General features: G+C 35.1%; 1 protein-coding gene across 1 annotated transcript in view; it reads right to left on the reverse strand.

Annotated features, from left to right (window-relative positions):
• IL1RAPL2 (interleukin 1 receptor accessory protein like 2) overlaps window positions 1–19,426 on the reverse strand; it is a 1,316,516-nt gene that overhangs the window by 40,386 nt on the left and 1,256,704 nt on the right. Inside the window, exon 7 of the mRNA XM_072815909.1 lies at window positions 15,000–15,129. Within this exon, the coding sequence (XP_072672010.1) occupies window positions 15,000–15,129 (130 nt within the window). The remainder of the gene's footprint in view (window positions 1–14,999; window positions 15,130–19,426) is intronic.

Genomic DNA, 19,426 nt, shown 5'->3' on the forward strand with positions numbered 1-19,426 from the left:
GAAAAATGATCCTTCGTCCATCTATTAATATATATGAGGTGTCTTCATTATCACTCTTGAAAATCTAGAAGTGACTTGCTTTATGGGAGTTAGAGTCAGCTGATGTTTTTATCCACAAATCACTTAGTAGAGCAATCATAATTTCCTAGCAAATACTGATATATACATGTATATAACAACCTACCAATGATTCTTTGTCAATCCTCTACTAAGTGCCTGGCTCTGGGCTAGACATTTGGTGTAAGATAAATATAAACATTAAAAGACCAGGTTCCTGGGGTGCCTGGGTGGCTCAGTCAGTTAAGTTTCTGACTCTTGATTTTGGTTCAGTTTTTTTTTTTTCCTTCTATGTTGTATAGTTTAAAAGCTTTATTCCCCCCCCCCCAACATGAGCAGATAAGTTTCCTATTCATTCAGCTGGAAGTTTCCTTCCCATAGTTAGTTCCCTTTAATGTGGACTAGGTCGTTGTTGGGGAACTTGCTCTGTCCTAGGGAAAGGGGGAGATTTCAGAGACACACACTGAGCTAATCACAAGCAGAGGCAAGGATCTGACCCGGCAGCTGCTGAAAGAGTCTAGAGGTCAAGGTGTGTGTTCAGCTAGGGGCCTGGGCAGGCCGGGGCGCAGGCCTCCCCTCACCTGTTGCAGGTGCCACCAGGCCCCTCCTCGCAGATGTGCAAGGGTCTGAACCCTCAGATCTCAGGGTCATGAGGTTGAGCCCTGCATTGGGATCTGTGCTGGGTGTGGAGCTTGCTTAAGATTTTCTCTCTCCCTCTCCCTTTCCTCTGCCCTTTGTCCCATTTGTGTATGTGCACATGCATGCTCTCTCTCTCTCTCTTTAAAAAAATACCAGGTCCCTGCTCCCAGTAAGCAGTAAAATTTAAACAAGAGACAAGATCTACAAGTTGAAAAAATATAGACATAATGAAGTGAAGAAGAGTGGTACAGCCATGCTTACAAAGAGGTTTCAAAGAAGGGAGAGACTATTTTGACTACATTAAAAAGTAAAGGCTTGAGAAGAATCTTCCTAGACAAAAGGAATAAAGGAGTGTTTTTTTTGGATGGAAGACAGAAACAGGTTTTGGCAGAATATATGAAAGAAAGACACCAACGAGACTGGTTTTGGAATGGAGGATACAAATGAGGGGATCCTGGGATATACTTCAAATAACTTCAGAAGCATTTTATTCCAAGGATTAACATCGAAGGTAAGTTATATGCAACAACAAACACTGGAAAAATAAAAAAAATAGTAAGTTCAGGTGACAGAAATCACCACCTTCAAAATTTTTATTTAGTCAAGACCTATTCTTAAAAACTAATACTAAAAAGAGTTTGGAAGTTGTCACTCATCCTTACAATAAGAAAAACAGCCGAAGAAAATTAAAATGAACAATTCTTAGATCTATCAGAGAGTTGAGGTCACAGGGCAAACTCTCACCCTGAAACTTGAGACGGAGGCAAATACTGAGAATCATAATATAGTGGGAACAGAAAACAAGGACCAAGAGCCAGTACAGGTAGAAACAAACTATAACTGATAAGTCACTATAGAGCCACTACACACAAGTCTGAGAGTTTAAAAACTCCATGAAATCTAATCTTTGGGATACCCACATTTTCAAGAGGTTTGTTTCTAGGAGCCTTACCAGGATCTTAGGGGAAGATCACAGAAAATTTTCCCTATGTTTCTGTCAGGGGAATTTAAAAAAGCAACTATCCTGAAATGAGCCCAGAGCATTCCCTTCTAAACAAAGGCCTCCCCCAAAGGGAAACTCTTTTATCAGAGCCTAAACTACTTGAATTTTACCAAACCTAGCCTACCTGAGGGAAATGAAATACAATACCCAACTCCAGCCCCCCTCAAACTTTCTTGTCTCACTTAAAAAAAAAAAGGAGGAAAGCTGAGAAGCAGTTGTGAAGGTCATAGCTCTGAGGCACAGGCTCACTAAAAGACTGAGACTTTATCATAGGATTATAGAATGCTTACCACCACAGCAATCAGGCTCCTGTATAACAAGGGCTTTCAGCTGAAAGAACTGCATAGCTCAGACCCTATTTAAGAAGCAGTCTCTAGGAAAACACAAAGAAAACAGTAGAGACATAAACAAGTACATTAAAGGATATCTTATCCTCTTACACCTACAACTATAGCTAATAGTAAGCACAGCCTAACAACACAAACATAAAATCTCACTCTGAAAGCCTGTTTACCTCAGTTCCTTTTATCCGATACATAATATGGGTTTGCAACAACAGAATTACCAAAAACATGTTAAAAAGAAAAAATAAGAAAAAAATAACAACCCCTCAAACCCCTCCCAAACAAAACCCAAAGAACACAGTCTGAAGAGACAAAGCACACATCAGAACTATATTCAGAAATGGCAGAGATTTTGAAATGATCAGATTAAGAATGCAAAATAACTATGTTTAATATGTTAAAGGATCCATGAGAAAAGTGAACAATATATATCAACAGATGGGTAATGTAACCAGAGAGATGGAAACTCTAAGAATCAAAAGAAAATACTAGAAATAAAAACACAATAAGAGTAATAGAAATAAAGAATGCTTTTCATGGGCTCATCAGTGATGACAGAGCTGAAGAAATTGTGATCTTGAAGATACATCGATAGAAATCTCCTAAACTAAAATGTAAAGAGAAAAAGATATGAAAAATGGAATAAAACATGGAACTCTTAAAGGATAATTACAAAAATAATAAGATACATATAATGGAAATACCAAAATGAGAAGAAAGAAAGGAACACTTAGAAATTTTTAAAGTATTAGAGCTGATAATTTTCCAAAATTAATGAAAGACTCCAAACCACAGATTTCAGGAAGCTCAGAGGATACTAAGCAGAATGAATACTAAAAAATGCACACCTTGATATATCATATTGTAACTGCAGAAAATCAGAACAAAGAGAAAATCTTGAAGTGATGCAGAGGAAATATAAGTACCTATACAAGAACAAGAATACAAAATACATTAGACTTATCTTTAGAAGCCATGCAAGCAAGAATAGTGGAGTTAAATATATGAAGTGTTGAAAAAAATGACCACCAACCTAAAATACTGTATCCATCTAAATTATTCATCAAAAGTGAAGGAGAAATAGAGTTTCTCAGACCAATAAAAATGAGGGAATTTGTTGCCAGTAAACCTGTCTTGCAAGCAGCTTAAAAGTTTTTCATAAAAAATGAAAATGATATAGGTCAGAAATTTGGATCTATAAAATGAAAAAAAGTGTTAGAGAAGAAATGAATGGAGATAAAATATTTTATTTTTTCTATTCATAATTTATCTAGCATGTAACTGTTTGTTTAGAACAACAATAGCAATAATAGCAGTTATAAGAAAAACAAGTTCTGAGGAACTATTACACAGCGCAGTGACTATAGTTAACAATATGGTATTGCATATATGAAAGTTGCTGAGAGTAGATCTTAGACATTCTTATCACATTTATTTTTTCTAAAGATTTTATTTATTTATTCATGAGACAGAGAGAGAGAGAGAGAGAGAGGCAGAGACATAGGCAGAGGGAGAAGCAGTCTCCATGCAGGGACCCCGATGTGGGACTCAATCCTGGGACTCCAGGATCATGCCCTGGGCCGAAGGCAGGCATTAAACCACTGAGCCACACAGGGATCCCTCTCATCACATTTAAAACAAGAGTTAATTATATTAACTGTGTGAGCTGATGGATGTATTAATTACCTTGATCTTGATAATTATTCTACAAGGTATATATTATCACATTGTACACTTTAAATATATACAATTATATTTATGAATCATTCTTAATAAAGTTGGAAATTTGAAACACAATAGCATCAATGTATTTGGTGATTATAATTTGTGTGTAAGTGAAATTAATTACTGTTATAAGGTACCTACACTACCTGTGAAGCAGTATAGTATTATTTAAAAGTGTACTTAGATTAGTTGTAAATATATATTGTAAAGTGTAGGACTACCAGTAAATTTTTTAAGAGTACAATTGATATGCTAAGAGAGAAGAGATAATAAAAGCACATAAAGTGCTCAGTGAAACCAGAGAAGCCACTAAAAGGAAATTAAGAAAACAATTCCATCCATTGGCAACAAAAATAATAAAATACATGGGAATAAACTTAAACACAGAGGTGAATGATGTGTATAGTGAAAATTATAAAATGTTGATGAAAGAAATTAAAGAAAACAGATAAATGGAAATACGTCCTGTATTCATATATTGGAAGAATTAAGATCGTTAAACTGTCTACACCACCCAAAGTGATCTACAGATTCAGTGTAATGCCTATTAAAATTCCAATAGCGTTTTTTTACAGAAATAGTAAAAATATACTAAAATATATGGAACCACAAAAGACCTCAAATAGCCAAAATAATCTTGAACAAGGAGAGCAAAGATGGAGGGATCACACTTCCTGATTTCAAATTTTATCACAAAGCAACAGTTATCGAAACAGTATGGCTTAGTATAAAAACAGACATACAGACAGAACTGTATAGACACCAGAAATAAATCTACAATCTATGATCAATAGATCTTCCAAAAGCATATCAAAAATACACAATGGGGAAAGGATAGTCTCTTCAATAAGTAGTATTGGGAAAACTTTATATCCACATACATAAGAATAAAATTGGACCCTTTCTCACATCAGATACAAAAGTCCAGCCAAAAAGGATTAAATACTTAAACATATGATCAAAATCATAAAACTGCTAGCAGAAAACATAGGGAAAAACTTTCTGACATTGGCCTAGTCAATGATTTTTTGTATATGATACCAAAAGCACAGGCAAAAAACAAACAAACAAACAAACAAACAACAAACAGACAAAAAAGAAAGACAAGTGGGATTGCAACAAACTAAAAAGTTTCTAAAATACCATGTGATCTCACTTACATGTGGAATCTAAAAAAATAAAAACCCCACAAGCTCATAGATACAAAGATCACATTGATAGAGAGGCAGGGGTTTGAGGGGTGGGCAAAATGGGTGAAGGAAATTAAAAGGTACAAATGTCCAATTACAAAATAAATAAGTGATGGGGATGTAATGTACAACATGGCAAGTATATTTAATAATATTGTGTTACATATTTGAAAGTTGCTAATAGATTAAATCTTAAAGTTGCTCATTACAAGAAACACAAATCTGTAACTATGTATGGTGACAAATGTAGCTAGACTTATTGTGGTGCTCATTTTGCAATATGTACAAAAATAAAATCATTATGTTGTACACCTAAAACTAATATAATGTATGTCAATTATATTCTATCAAAAAGGAGTGGTTAAGGGCACCTGGGTGGCTCAGTCGGTTAAGCATTTGACTTGATTTTGGCTCAGGTCATGATCTTACGGTTGTGAGATAGAGCCCTGTGTTGGGCTATGCAGTGGGTGTGGAGCCTGTTTAAGATTCTTTTTCTCCCTCTTCTTTTTCCTCTCCCCACTCCTCTCTCTGGAAAAAAAAGTGTGGAAAGATAACTTAGGGAGTAGGAGTAAAGATTTGCAAACCATATATCTGATAATGAGTTAAAACATATAAGGAACCCTTACAACTCAATATAAAAACAAAATAAAACAAATAAGCCAAATAACCTTATTAAAAATGGGCAAAGGACCTGAATAAATATTTCTCCAAAAAAGTCATATAAATGGCCAATGGGAATATAAAAGTTGTTCAACTTCACTATCATCAGGAAAATGCAAATCAAAATCACAATGATATATCATCTCCCACTTGTTAGATTGCCTATTATCAGAAAGACAAAAAATAAAAATTGTTGACCAGGATATGGATAAAAGAGAACGCTGTACACTGTTGGTTGGAATATAAACTGGTGCAGCTCCTATAGACAACAATAGAGATATTCCTCAAAAAATTAAAAATATAACTACGATATGATCTAGCAATCCCACTTCTGGGTATAAATGCAAAGGAAATGAAATCAGGATCTCAGATATTTTCACTCTCATGTTCATTGCAGCATTATATAATAGCCAAAATATGGAAACAACCTGTGTCCATCAATAGATGAATGGTTTTAAAAAAATGTGGTTTATATATACAATAGAGTATTATTCAGTCTTAAAAAATAAGTAAAAGTTGTCATTTGCAACAACATAAAGGAACCTGAAGAATAATATGCAAAGTGAAATAGTCAGTGAATGAAATATACTTTATGATATTATGTCACTTATATGTGGAATATAAAAACACCAAACTCATAGTAGCAGAATAGAATAATGGTTACCAAGACCTGGAGGAAGAAATGGAGAGATGCTGGTCATTCAGTTATATGATGAATAGTTCTAGAGACCTAACGTATAGCATGATGAGTATAGTTAGTAATAAGTGTACTGTATACTTGAAATTTGCTAGGAGAGTAAATTGCAAGTGTTTTCACCATGCACACACACAAAATTGTAACTATGTATGGCGGTGAATAAATTAATTAGTTTGATTATAGTTTAGCTTGATTTGCAATGTATACATATACCAAAACATTATATTATATACCCTAAATATACACAATTTTTATACTCATACTTCAATGAATCTGGACATTTTTTAAAAATCTAGCATGAAATAAAGCGAAGAGTCTTGATTCCCCTAAACTAACATAAAATAAAACATCTAATCCTAATTACCATTCATCTTAAATCAAATTGAGTCTGCTTGTGATGTCTAGGTATACTGCAGTTTCTGAGTTATTATGAGTATGAGTAACCATTGTCCAGGAATGAGGATTGAGAATATCAAGAATAGGATTATGTTTAAAAAAAACCTCTTAAACAAAATATTTCTTTTAATGTCATCTTCAGTACCTATTAAAGACTTAGTGATCAGGATCAAGCTTATAGTCTGACAAAATCAGATTTATTGACTGAATACATGGAAGATGGGAAACTTCAGAGTAACTGTGGATCATTCCTCAATTGAATGTAGGAAGAAAGCATTTTTTGTAATGTTTAGATTTCCACTAAAAGATTCTGAGTAGAGTCTAGGAAAGCCCTGATAAATTCTGGATTGGTTGGGATTTTTAAGGCAGGCTTGGGGGAAGGGAAGATTGACCAGGGGTTGAGAACTGTCAGGAGGCAAGGATGACTTAGCAATTGGGTATTTCCAGTAATATATGAAAATAGCAAAGCAGGTCTAGGGCATCACTGGTAAGAAAGCAGTAGTCACTTAAATGAGGTGGGGTTGTTATGGCATTTTACAATTGCTGCATGACCTTGGGAGAAACAGTGCTTTCTGTTAACTTCGCAGCTGGCTTTATCTGTCTGTCCTCCCAGGCTGATTAATAGTAGGGCTGCTTATTCTTAGTCCAGACTGATTTTCATTCTTTCAGTCCCAGACAAGTTTTGACTCTACATCCTAAATATGGAGTACAATAAGACATTCTGTGCAACTGAGGATTCTTGCTAGTTATGTTTTGATGAATTCAGTCTAGCTCTACTGGAACTGTAAACAAACTGCCCAGGACCATCTTTTCCTCAGTCTCTAAACCAATTTTTTTAAAATTTTGTCAAATAAACTGATACTATTTATCTCAGATGACTATCATGAAAATCCCAATGTAATTTAGGATGCCAAAATGCCTTTGCAATCTACTGTGTAGTAAATAAAACATGAAGAGGAATTATTAGTATTTATTATTATCATTATTATTTGCAAATTGTAGATTCTTGTCTAGAGTAGCTTATAGGACATTATATTTGAGACTGGGCATCTGGAGTATGCTCAGTAAAAGAAGAGATATAACAAATATGTCTTACGTAGGCTTTAAATATTTTATGCATAGATCAAGGCTAAGATCCACTGTGGAATTAGAACTGTGAATAGTAGAGTCATCATTCCTCTAAAATTCATCCTTCAGATAACTGGCAATTAAGACTACTCCTAGGTAAAACTATGCTGCTTATGAAGTTTACTTTTCCACTGAAGCCTCCTCATGACTTACAAAAATCTACATCCACATATACATCATAAGATTTGAAACTTACTTAAATCAAAAGCAAAGTGATTGATCACTGTTCTTTCTTCTAATGAGACAAGATAAGAATGGGGGAAGAGATGGGATGTGCGTGTGCGTGTGTGTGTGTGTGTGTGTGTGTGTTAGCTCAATGTAAGGAAGGCCGGAGCAGACGGGGTGCTTCAAGGCACTAAAAAAGTATGGTGGGAAGTTACCAAAATGGAGCACATTATTTTGCCTTGGGCTGCATGAGACTTCAATAGTTTATATTTGGGGGACAAACTACATATTAACAGCTCCATATTTTAGTTGATTAGTTATTAGAAGGCTATTTGGGATCTTTATATGTAGGCACACTTTATTTTAAGAATAAAGTCTTTTCATACATGTACCACATTCCCTTCTTTGTTAAGAACATTTTACTCATTCAAGGAGAGGGTGTTATGCTAAAGAAATGAAAACAGAAGGTCAGAAAGTGGTGGAAGTAGGAGTGAAGAAACCAAAACTAAAACCAAACAAAACCCATATACAACTGGTAGCCTTTAAGGAATTTAAAGTAAATAAAATTATTTTCATTTTTAAGAAGCTTGTTTGAAAAACCTTAAGATCAATCGAATATGTTTCTCAGCGCAATAATTATGAAACACTTGGTAAATGTTTTGTGGTATTGCCAAAGGGAAAAAAACATTAGATATTGATAGGAAGATTTGTAAAGTGAGATTTATAATAAAAAAATTACTCTCCATTGGGGCAAAGCAATTGCAATGAAATTCATGCAATCTCCTTTGACAATCAGATCCAATTCATAATCTTGCAGGCAAGCGTAGAAACTATTTTTGTTGTTTAATAGGACGAGTTCAATTTCTCTGACATTTTTTATTAGCACTGTGCAATACATACCTCACTAGAAAGCCATTTTATTTTTTAATTTTTAAGACTCTGGTAAGATTAATTAAAAGGAAATCATCTACATGGAGCTGGATTGGTCTTTTGAGAATGCTCACACCCACCAAAGACTATACTCCTTTTTATCTCTTATGCTATTTTGCAAACTTTTCCCATTAGCTTTAACAGAGGGTCAGAAATTAGGATGTTCTTTCCTAATGATGATTTCCATTGGGTCTCCTCCCAATGATTACTTGACTTCTCTGAGTAGACATGGTAGAGCCTATAGAGAGCAGCTTGTTGCAATGACTTTAAACTGGTAGATAAAACTAACCAAACTTGCACAATTGCAGCTTATGCTACTACACGTACCAAATTCCTTTTAACATCCCTGCAGATGACATCTTCTGGGGTCATTGTAAAATCTGGGATGCAGTTGTATGAAATAGACTGGCAGTTGTGAATGTATACTACATTTGGGTTCAGATTTCCTTAAGGCTGTCTCTTAGCAACATAAGAGAATTGGGAGGCCTATGCCAATTTCTGCTAAAGGGACATAAAGGAGAATCTGTGTGCACAGAGTGGAGTCTGAGTGCTTTGACAATAGGTTGCAAGTCAGGAGATGCAAGGAGCCACTGTGGTCAAAGTAACCCAGAGAGCAGACAAATGATAACTCTAAAACCCTCCACAGGATTTGATCAAATATGCTAGTTAAGCTTGCAGAGGGACTGCTTTGTACATAAGTTGAACATACTGTAGTCTGAGTTACATTATTTCATCAAGCCTTTGGTAAAGATCCAAGGTTTTTCCCTAGGTAGATTTTTTTTCAAAGTTCTCTATTCCTCAGGGACAATAGTAAGAAAAAAAAGTTGCAACACATACTTCTAGGATCAAGCTGATGCTCAGGAAATTGAGAACCTAGGCAGTGTGGCCAGTCCTCCTGTCAGACACAATGTCTCTATGGCAGGTTCTCCACAAATCAACTGCTTGAGAGCAATTTATTTACATCCACACTTCTCAGATCTATGGAGCAGTGAACTTCTGACATGCACACACAACATTAGAACTATGAATCAATTAAAATATGAAGCAAATACAATATCCTGAGGGAAAGCCATGCATCCATAAGAAAATTTTGTTTCCAGAAATGCTTTTGAGAGGAATCCTCAACTTAACATTTCAGCATTCTACCATCAGAACTGGTTTCCTTGGAGAAAAAGTGTAGGCTATGAAAGAATGCAGATCTCTTGGTAGAACTAATGATATTATTAGCATTTTTAAAAAGATTTTACGCATTTATTCATGAGAGATACAGAGAGAGAGAGAGAGAGAGAGAGAGACAGGCAGAGGGAGAAGCAGGTTCCATGCAAGGAGCCCGATGTAGGACTCGATTCCAGGTCCCCAGGATCACACCCTGGGCTGCAGGCAGCGCCAAACCGCTGCGCCACTGGGGCGGCCCCTAGCATTTTAAAAAAAATATTTATTTATTTATTTATTTATGAGAGACAGAGATTGAGAGAGAGAGAGAGAGAGAGAGAGAGGCAGAGGCAGAGACAGGCAGAGGAAGAAGCAGGCTCCATGCAGGGAGCCTGATGTGGGACTCGATGCTGGGTCTCCAGGATCATGCCCGGGGCTGAAGGCGGCGCTAAACCGCTGAGCCACCCAGGCTGTCCCTATTATTAGCATTTTTTAATGAAACTATCAAATTTGTTACAATCTGCCATGCTGTTTAAAAATCTTATATGCGGGGATCCCTGGGTGGCTCAGCCTTTACCCAGGGCGCGATCCTGGATTCCCGGGATCAAGTCCCACGGCGGGCTCCCGGCGTGGAGCCTGCTTCTCCCTCCTCCTGTGTCTCTGCCTCTCTCAATCTCTCTCTCTATGTCTATCATAAATAAATAAATAAATAAATAAATAAATAAATAAATAAATCTTAAAAAAGAAAAACGTGCTTTCTTTCAAGGACATTGGCTTTGAAGGCTAGAGGACAGAATCTAGTAATTAACTCCCGTGTTAGCATAAATGACCATATCCTGAAGGAATTCCTGCACCCACACAAGCTCTCAAATAGATCAGGATCATATAATTAATATTACAAAATTGCTGACTATGTATTTATCTTGGTTAGGAATCCTTGCCTCTTCGTTTACACTTCTTGAAGATATCTTTAGTTAGCTAGCAGGGTTTTGAAAATTTTTCAAAAGAAGCTCCACGTTACTTAACTCCATTGCAAACATAGATATGTACCCTTTTATGGGGAGAGTTGGGAAGAGTGGAGAAAGAGAATATAACACAATCAAATAAACAATGGCATTTTGCAAGTCCTGAAAGGTAGACTTCCTACTGTGCTATCTGGTTGGTTTGTTTGCATCTAATAAAACAGCTTGGACTAGACTGAACTGTTTCATATTGTATGCTTTGTCTCTCACCATTCTAATCATTTGCTGGTAGAGAGCAGCAATAGCGCCTAACTTTTCTTTTTTAAAATGGTATAAACAGTTTGGAATATAGTTTGGCAGACTCTTAAAAGTTAAATAGCCCTGAAGAAAAAAAAAAAAGAAGAGTAGGTAAAAACTAATGAAATTTGAATAAAATATGGACTTTTGTTAATGATAATATATCAATTTTGGTTCATTATGTAATAAATGTAACAGAGTAACTTAAGATGTTAATAACAAGGAAAGCTGGGTATGGGGTATGTAGGAACTCTCTATACTATCTGCTATGGACTCAATGTTTGTAGCCCTTTTCACTAGCAAACATTCATATATTGAAATTTTAACTTTTAATATGATACTGTTAAAAGTTGGGGCTTTGGGGAAGGTGATTAGGTCATGAGAGAGGAGCCCTAATGAATGGGATTAGTGCCCTTACAAAAGAAACTCTGAGAGTTTTCTCACCTTTCCATCATGTGAGGACATGTGAGGGTATAGTGAGAAGATGAAGTAGGCTCTCATCAGACATTAAATCTGCTGGTACCTTGATCTTGAACTTTCCAGTCTCCAGAACCAGAAGAAATAAATATTTGTTGTTTAAGCTACCTCATCTATAGAATTTTTGTTATAGCAGCCCAAGCAGACTAAGATCTCACCTTCACATTTTTTTCTGAAAATCTAAAGTTATTCTAAAAACATTGTTCTTAAAATAGAGCTAAAAAATGAACTAATAAAGAAGGTACATCTACTATATATTTCAGGCACTTCATGTTTTGGTATTTACTCAAGAAAAAGGAAATATATGGGCATGAAAAGATGCATAAGTGAATGTTCATAGCAGCTTTATCTGGAATAGCCCTTAAACTGGAAATAATCCAAATATCCATCAACAAATGACCAGATGTTTATATCCATATAATGGAATACTACTTGGCAATAAAAAGCATGAACTAGTGTTACATCTAACAAGATGGATGAATCTCAAAATAATTGTGTTAGATGAAATAATCCAGACCAGAAAAGCACATACTGCATTATTATATTTATATAAAATTCTAGAAAATGCAAATCGATTTATAGTGACATATCAGTGTTGTGGAAGTAGGGGAGAGGGAGGGATTACAAAGGAGAAACTTGTGGGTGATTTGTATGTTCATTATTTTGACAATGGTGATAGTCTCATAGGTATATACATATATCAGCCCCCACAGATTGTTTTAAATTGTGTGCTGTTTACGGTATGTCAATTGTACCCCCATTAAATTTGCTTATTTAGAACAATCCAGTCAGGCAGGCATACACAGGAAAAGAGAGATAATTATCTTAGGCTCATATAACTACTACCGTTGATCATTAAACATAGCTCTGAGCTTTTTTGGTAGTAGAAATTTTTCTACTATGCACCATTGTACCTACCACTTGTCCTGTGGGAATCAATTTCTTTTTTTAAAGAAGAGTAACCCTTAAAGTCTTTTATAGGAAAGTACATTAAGAATAATTCTAAACACATATCTTCTAAAATAATTTAAAATAAATTCAGTTTCATTAATTTCATAAACCTTAACTTGAAATTGGCTAATAAAGTATTAATAATTAGGCAACTTAAACTTTAAATGGGAATTAATAGCTAAGAATTATTTAAAAATAATATTATTTTTCTGAACATCTGTTTTGTGCCAGGCAATTGATCGGAACTTTTTAACATTATTGAGATATAATTCACATACAATTTATCCATTTAAACTGTACAATTCACGGTTTTTTACTATATTCACAGATATGTGCAACCATTGCCACAGTCAATTTTGTAACATTTGCATCACCTCAAAAAGAAGCTTCAGATTGCTTAATGGGTACAGGGTTTTGTTTTGGAACAAAACAAATTTTCTGGAACTAGATAGTGGTTGTAGTTGCACAACATTTTGAATGAACTAAATGTCACTAATTTGTATGCTTTAAAATAGTGCATTTTATGTTATATTGTTTCCACTTCGCTAAAAAGAAATCACCCATACACTTTAGGTATTTATCCCTATCCCTCCATCCCCACCAGCCCTAAGCAACCACTAACCTACTTTCTTTCTGTCTTTACAGATTTTCGTATTCTAGACATTTCATATAAATGAAAGCATATAATATGTAGTTTTTTTCCCACTAGCTTCTTTCACTGAGTATGTTTTCAAGGTTCATCCATGTTGTAGTACATATCAATACTTTACTCATTCCTTTTTATAGGTGAATAATATTTCTCTGTATGAATATACCACATTTTAATCATCCATTCATCAGTTGATAGACATTTAGGTTGTTTCTACATTTTGTCTGTTATGAATAATGCTGCAATGAACATTTGCATACAAGTTTTTGTGCGGATGTATGCTTTGATTTTTCTTGGTTATATACCTAGGATGGGAACTGCTAATAACTATACATTTAATGATTTGAGGAACTGCCAGACTGTGGCTGGCAGTGGCTGTACCATTTTACACTCCCATCAGAAGTGTATGAGGCTTTTAATATCTCCACATCCTAGCCAACACTTGTTAAAATCTTTTTGATTATAGCCAGCCTAGTGAGTATAAAGTGTTATTCCAGAGTTTTAATTTGCATTTCCCTGATGACAAATGACTAATTCAGACACCTTTCATGTACTTTTATTCCTAGAAGTAAGTTCACTATTTTTCATAGGCTTTCAGAAGGTTAATGGATCCTTAAAGTTATGATCCTCTAGAATGGAGTTATTGGGTGCACACATGAAGACAAACTGTCATGGTAGTTTTAATAAATTATATTTAATCATAGAAAATAATATAATGTGTACTTGTTTCTTTTTCACTGCTATGTAATCAATAAAAGTGAAAGAATGCATTTTAACATGAATTGCCCTCATGTTAAAAGACAATACTGGATTGTCTTCCACTAGAAGATTCTTAATGGGGGTGGACGTAGAAGGGTTCCAGCTCCTATTGGAATACAAAATGTACATTATATATCACCATCTCTGAAATCAAAGGGCAACCCCATAGCCTGAGTGGGCTATGAAAAATTACCTATCCCTTATATGTACAAATTATATTGTATTAAATAGGATTAGAAAACCAATATATGTCTATGTGCCAGGGAGGAATCTGCAACAGGAGAGTGAAAAGATGTCTAGGGTGGTGCCAAAGTGAAAGTCACTTTTAGGATGAGCAGTTGGTACTGGGAAAAATAAACACTATTCAACAAGAGTCAACAGTTGTTTTGGCGAGTAGCAGCTTACTACTGTCACTGTAGCTTTACACCTATGACATATGGAAGTTGTCTGTTCCTAGGGAGTAAATAAGCATTTGCCCAGTGGTCTGATGAGTAACCTACAGTTTAGATATTTGCTATGTCTGGATGGAGTAACAGTGGCCTAAGCTTTGGAAACTCAAAGGAATTTGCTTAGGCAGATTTGAGAAGGTCATTACACTCCATGATATATTCTTAGAACCTAAGAAAACCTCCTTATATTGGAAGCTTACACATTTTCATTTCTTAGAGCAGTCAGCTTCACTCTTCCCACCAGACCGGCTTTTAGAAAATGGAATGATTTGGAGTTGCAATTAAAGTCCCAGGCAGAAGCTCTTCTAGGATGTTCCATTGCTTAACCGCAAAGAGAGCAAAGAAAAATAAGTAATTCAAGTTCTGTACCTTATTTCACCTTCTCTAATGTGACCTGCCAGTTCTTCAATAAACTTCTCGCCTTTCATCCAGTAGATCATTGGTCCGGACTCTCCGCTAAATCCAAAGAATGCTTTGCAAGCGATGTTCAGAGGCTTACCTGAGAAGGACAGAGAAAAGGAATTGAATAAATGGCGCCTGGAAGACAGAAAAGGACTGTTTAACATCCAAAGGAAAGCTCCCATGACCCATTTTCAAACCTTCCAATCATCTTATCGCTGCACTTAAGAAAAAATTTAGTCACACGTGCTTCTGGGAAATTTAAAATTTAAGATATAATCAAAAATGAAAAAGTACTGCCAGGAACTAACAGGAAGAAATCAAATGGAAAGAATTCTCCCCGGGCAGCCCAGGTGGCTCAGTGGTTTAGAGCCACCTTCAGCCCAGGGCGTGATCCTGGAGACCTGGGATCGAGTCCCACGTCAGGCTCCCTGCGTGGAGCCTGCTTCTCCCTCTGCCTGTGTCTCTGCCTCTCTCACTCTCTGTGTCTCTCATGAATAAGTAAATAAAATCTTTTAGAAAAGGAAAGAATTCTCCTACTTTTCTTTTTTGAGGGTATTAATTACTGCTTACTTGGATTTGCCTTTGAAGTTAACATTAATCAAAAGTATGTTATTTTTTTAATTGATGAGAAAATAATAATAGACTATTCACTATTTTTAAGATTGCATAGGGAAATTTTTTATTCTGATTGTTCTAAGAAAAATTGTATAATGCAAATCAAAGGAAGAATTTTTTAATTAAAAATTTATAAAAAGTAAATGCAGGGAAAACAGTCTAAACATGCCTTTTATATTCTTGGAGCTATTTATAGTATTTAAACAATTCTAGGCAATACTGAAGTATTTTTTATTATTCATCTTTGTGGTTATAGCTAAAAACTTTATTTTAATTACAAAGTTATCATCAAATATATAAGCAGTTTTTTTGTTGCCATTGATTTTATTTTCTTGCAAAGTAGATTAATAAGGGAATAATAGTATAAAAACAGTCTAGACAATTCTGACAAAGGAATCCCCGATTCATAAATCATAATGTAGCATACCATTTTCTCTCTAACATGCAATTTTTGCCCTCACTGGAGCACCAGATAAAGAAATTTCAAAAATCTTTTTTCCTTATATAGTACCTGGTGAATTTGTTCCCATAATCACACTAAGCTGTAGACAAATCTCCATTCAATTCTTAAGTTGATCCAAAACTTCCGTGTTCTAAGAACCATTACTTTCTGGTTATTTAATCAACATAACTATCAGATGGATTTCTTTGAGGACCATTTTCATGAAGAAACAATTTTAATGGGAGTTAGGTTCTACATTAAGACAAAGTGGAAGTTAAAAGAACCTCATAGACATGTAGATGATGGATGATAGGCTGGACTTAGTCATAATAAGTGACATATATTGATCTTTCTACAGTACAAATTTATATCCCATTAAAAATGACATGCTGTGGATCTTTGTGATCATTCAATTGTGTCAAAACGTTTGGTATCAATAGTCTGTAATATATGTCTAACACAAATCTGAAACAAGATTATTCATTGCTGCTTTGAACATATGCTCTGTGATATGTTTATGTAAGAATGAGAGATAGCCTGCTAGGGTGGAATGCGCACAGGAGATTTAGATCCTGGTTTTGGATCTATCATGAAAAAAGCTGTGGGCAGATTACCTAATTTTTTATAAAGTAACTTTTATACATGGAATAAAGATGGTAATATTTGGGAAGCTCAGAAAAAACAGTGTTTACAAAAGTACTTGGTGAATTCAAAAGTCCCATCCAAAAAAAAAAAAACCAAAAACAAAACAAAAAACAAACAAATAAAAAAACCCACACAGACAACAACAACAAAACAAAGCAAAAAAAACAAAAAACAAAAAACCCAAACCCACAAAAATCCCAACCAAATTTAGGATGGTGGTGTTCTCCTTCTGAAGCTTGGTCTTGAAGGAGCTAATTTTGAAGCATAATCTGATATGGATAATGGGATAGATTAAGTGTTAATTTTGGTTTTGCCAATTTCATGTTCTTTTTAAATTTATGAACTCCTATGTGGTAATAGCCTTCTCTTATCAATGCTCTATAAATATTTCCTGGATTCTAAAATATGTGTGATTTATCCAAGCAGGCGCTGTGTTCTCCAAACCTGAACACAGGGTCTTTTCTATGCCTTACTGCTCTTCATTCCCATGAAATTGAAGGCAATAAGGGACATTAAACCATATGGTAGAAAATCCAGAGACTGTGATAAAGTTTATTATAAATAATCCCAGTTGCTAAAACTACCAGTATATACATCTATACACATAAATTCTGGTTGTCATTCTTTTGGGCTATGTTGCAGAATATATCAAATAAAATGCCATTTAGTAATTCCTAGCATGTGGGTGTTAAGGTATGGTTTGATTTTAATGGAGAAAGACAATTACAGCAATGTATGAAAAGGGACTTTCTTGAGGTAGTCTAACAAAAATGACAGATTCTGCCCTTTCTTTGGCACTATACAATGGGTACTGGCCATAGCAGCAATTTCTTTTGGAAATGTTTTCACACTCCCATCAGACATGTTCTTGTTAAATAAATGCAAGAGATAAATATTTCAGTGATATAATTTTAATGCAAATGTTGAATGAATATCATGAATATTCTTTTGTCAATGGCTAAAACAGGAAAACCATCTAACCACCATATGTAATACTCTGAAGAGAGCACTCTGAGGAGAGAGTATGCAATACTCTTGATTAGCTTTTGTGTCAGATAATGAGACTCAATGTGTGCAAGGGTATGGGCATCTCCTCTTCCAAAATGTGTGTGAGGGATCTCTGCATTGATTAAACAAATAACCTGAAATGGAATCAATTCAGACCTTTCTAAAATATGGCGCATGTGCATGTGCAAACTCCCATCTACAGTTTGCATCTGTTTGCTACTGTATTGTCATGCCACTGGACATATTCAAAGTCATTCCCATGGTACTGTATACCCTACTAGTAGAGATGACCAGCTCAAATTTGTTTCTAAAGGGGATAGTAAAAAAATAATAAAGGGGATAGTACAGTAGACTGAAGACTATAAAAATAAGAACTTCAGTTTCTCAGTTTTTGTGCTATTCACAAAAGAATTGTGAATTCCTTTTATATAATAATCCTTTTATGATTACTCTGTATTACTAACAATTTAGATAATCCTTTTATGATTACTCTGTATTGCTAACAATTTATCACTTTCTTAAATCTAGACAGGAAACAAATAATATGTTCAAACAAAGAAATGTACAAGAGTGTTCCTAGCAGCTATTTTTTAAGATTTTATTTATTCATGAGAGACAGAAAGACAACGACACAGGCAGAGGGAGAAGCAGACTCCTCACAGGGAGACCCATGTGGAACTTGATCTTGGGACTCTAGGATCACACCCAGAGCCAAAGGCAGATGCTGAACTGCTGAGCCACCCAGGCCTTCCAGTCCTAGCAGCTTTATTTGCAATAGACAAAAACTGGAAATAGATCAAAAGTTCACCAATAGGTGAAGGAAACTCTGGTACATTCATACAACAAAATATTAATTGAATGTGAAAAGGAGTAAGCACTGATACAACCACTCATCCACTGATGGACACTTAGGTTGTTTCCATATCCTGACTATTTTAAACAATGCTTCGATAAACATGAGGGTACAGATACTTTTTCCAAGTAGTGTTTTTTTTTAAATACCCAGAGGTGGAATTGCAGGATTATATAGTTCTATTTTTCATTTTTTTGAGAGGAATATCCATAGTATTTTCCATCATGGCTGCATCAATTTACATTCCCACCAACAGTGCACAATTTCCCTTTTTTCCATGTGCCTGTCAACATTTATTTGTCTTTTTAATTTTAGCCATTCTAACAGGTGTAAGGTGATATCTCATTATGGTTTGATTTTCATTTCCCTGATGATTAGTGATGTTGAGCATCTTTCCATGTGTCTTTTGGCCATCTGGAAGTCTCCTTAGGAAAATTGTCTATTCAGGTCCTCTGCCCACTTTTTGATCAGATGATGATGATGACTTGGTGTTGTTATGTAAGTTCTTTATACATTCTGGATATTAAACTCTTATTGAATACATCATTTACAAATATCTTCCCCCATTCAGTAGGTTGCCTTTTTGTTTTGTTGACTTTTTTTGCTTGTTATTTTGATGATATTTATATTTCCTTTTGTTTCCCTTGCCTTAGGGGACATAATCTAGAAAAAAATGTTGCTATGGCCAATGTGAAACAACTTACTGCCTGTACTGTTTTCTAGAATTTTATGATTTCGGGCCTCACATTTAGGTCTTTAATCTATTTTGAGTTTACCTCTGTGTATGGTGTTAAAAGGTGGTCCAGTTTCATTCTTTTGCATGCAGCTGGT

Source organism: Canis lupus, chromosome X, assembly GCF_048164855.1.
Source record: "Canis lupus baileyi chromosome X, mCanLup2.hap1, whole genome shotgun sequence".
Lineage (NCBI taxonomy): Eukaryota > Metazoa > Chordata > Mammalia > Carnivora > Canidae > Canis > Canis lupus.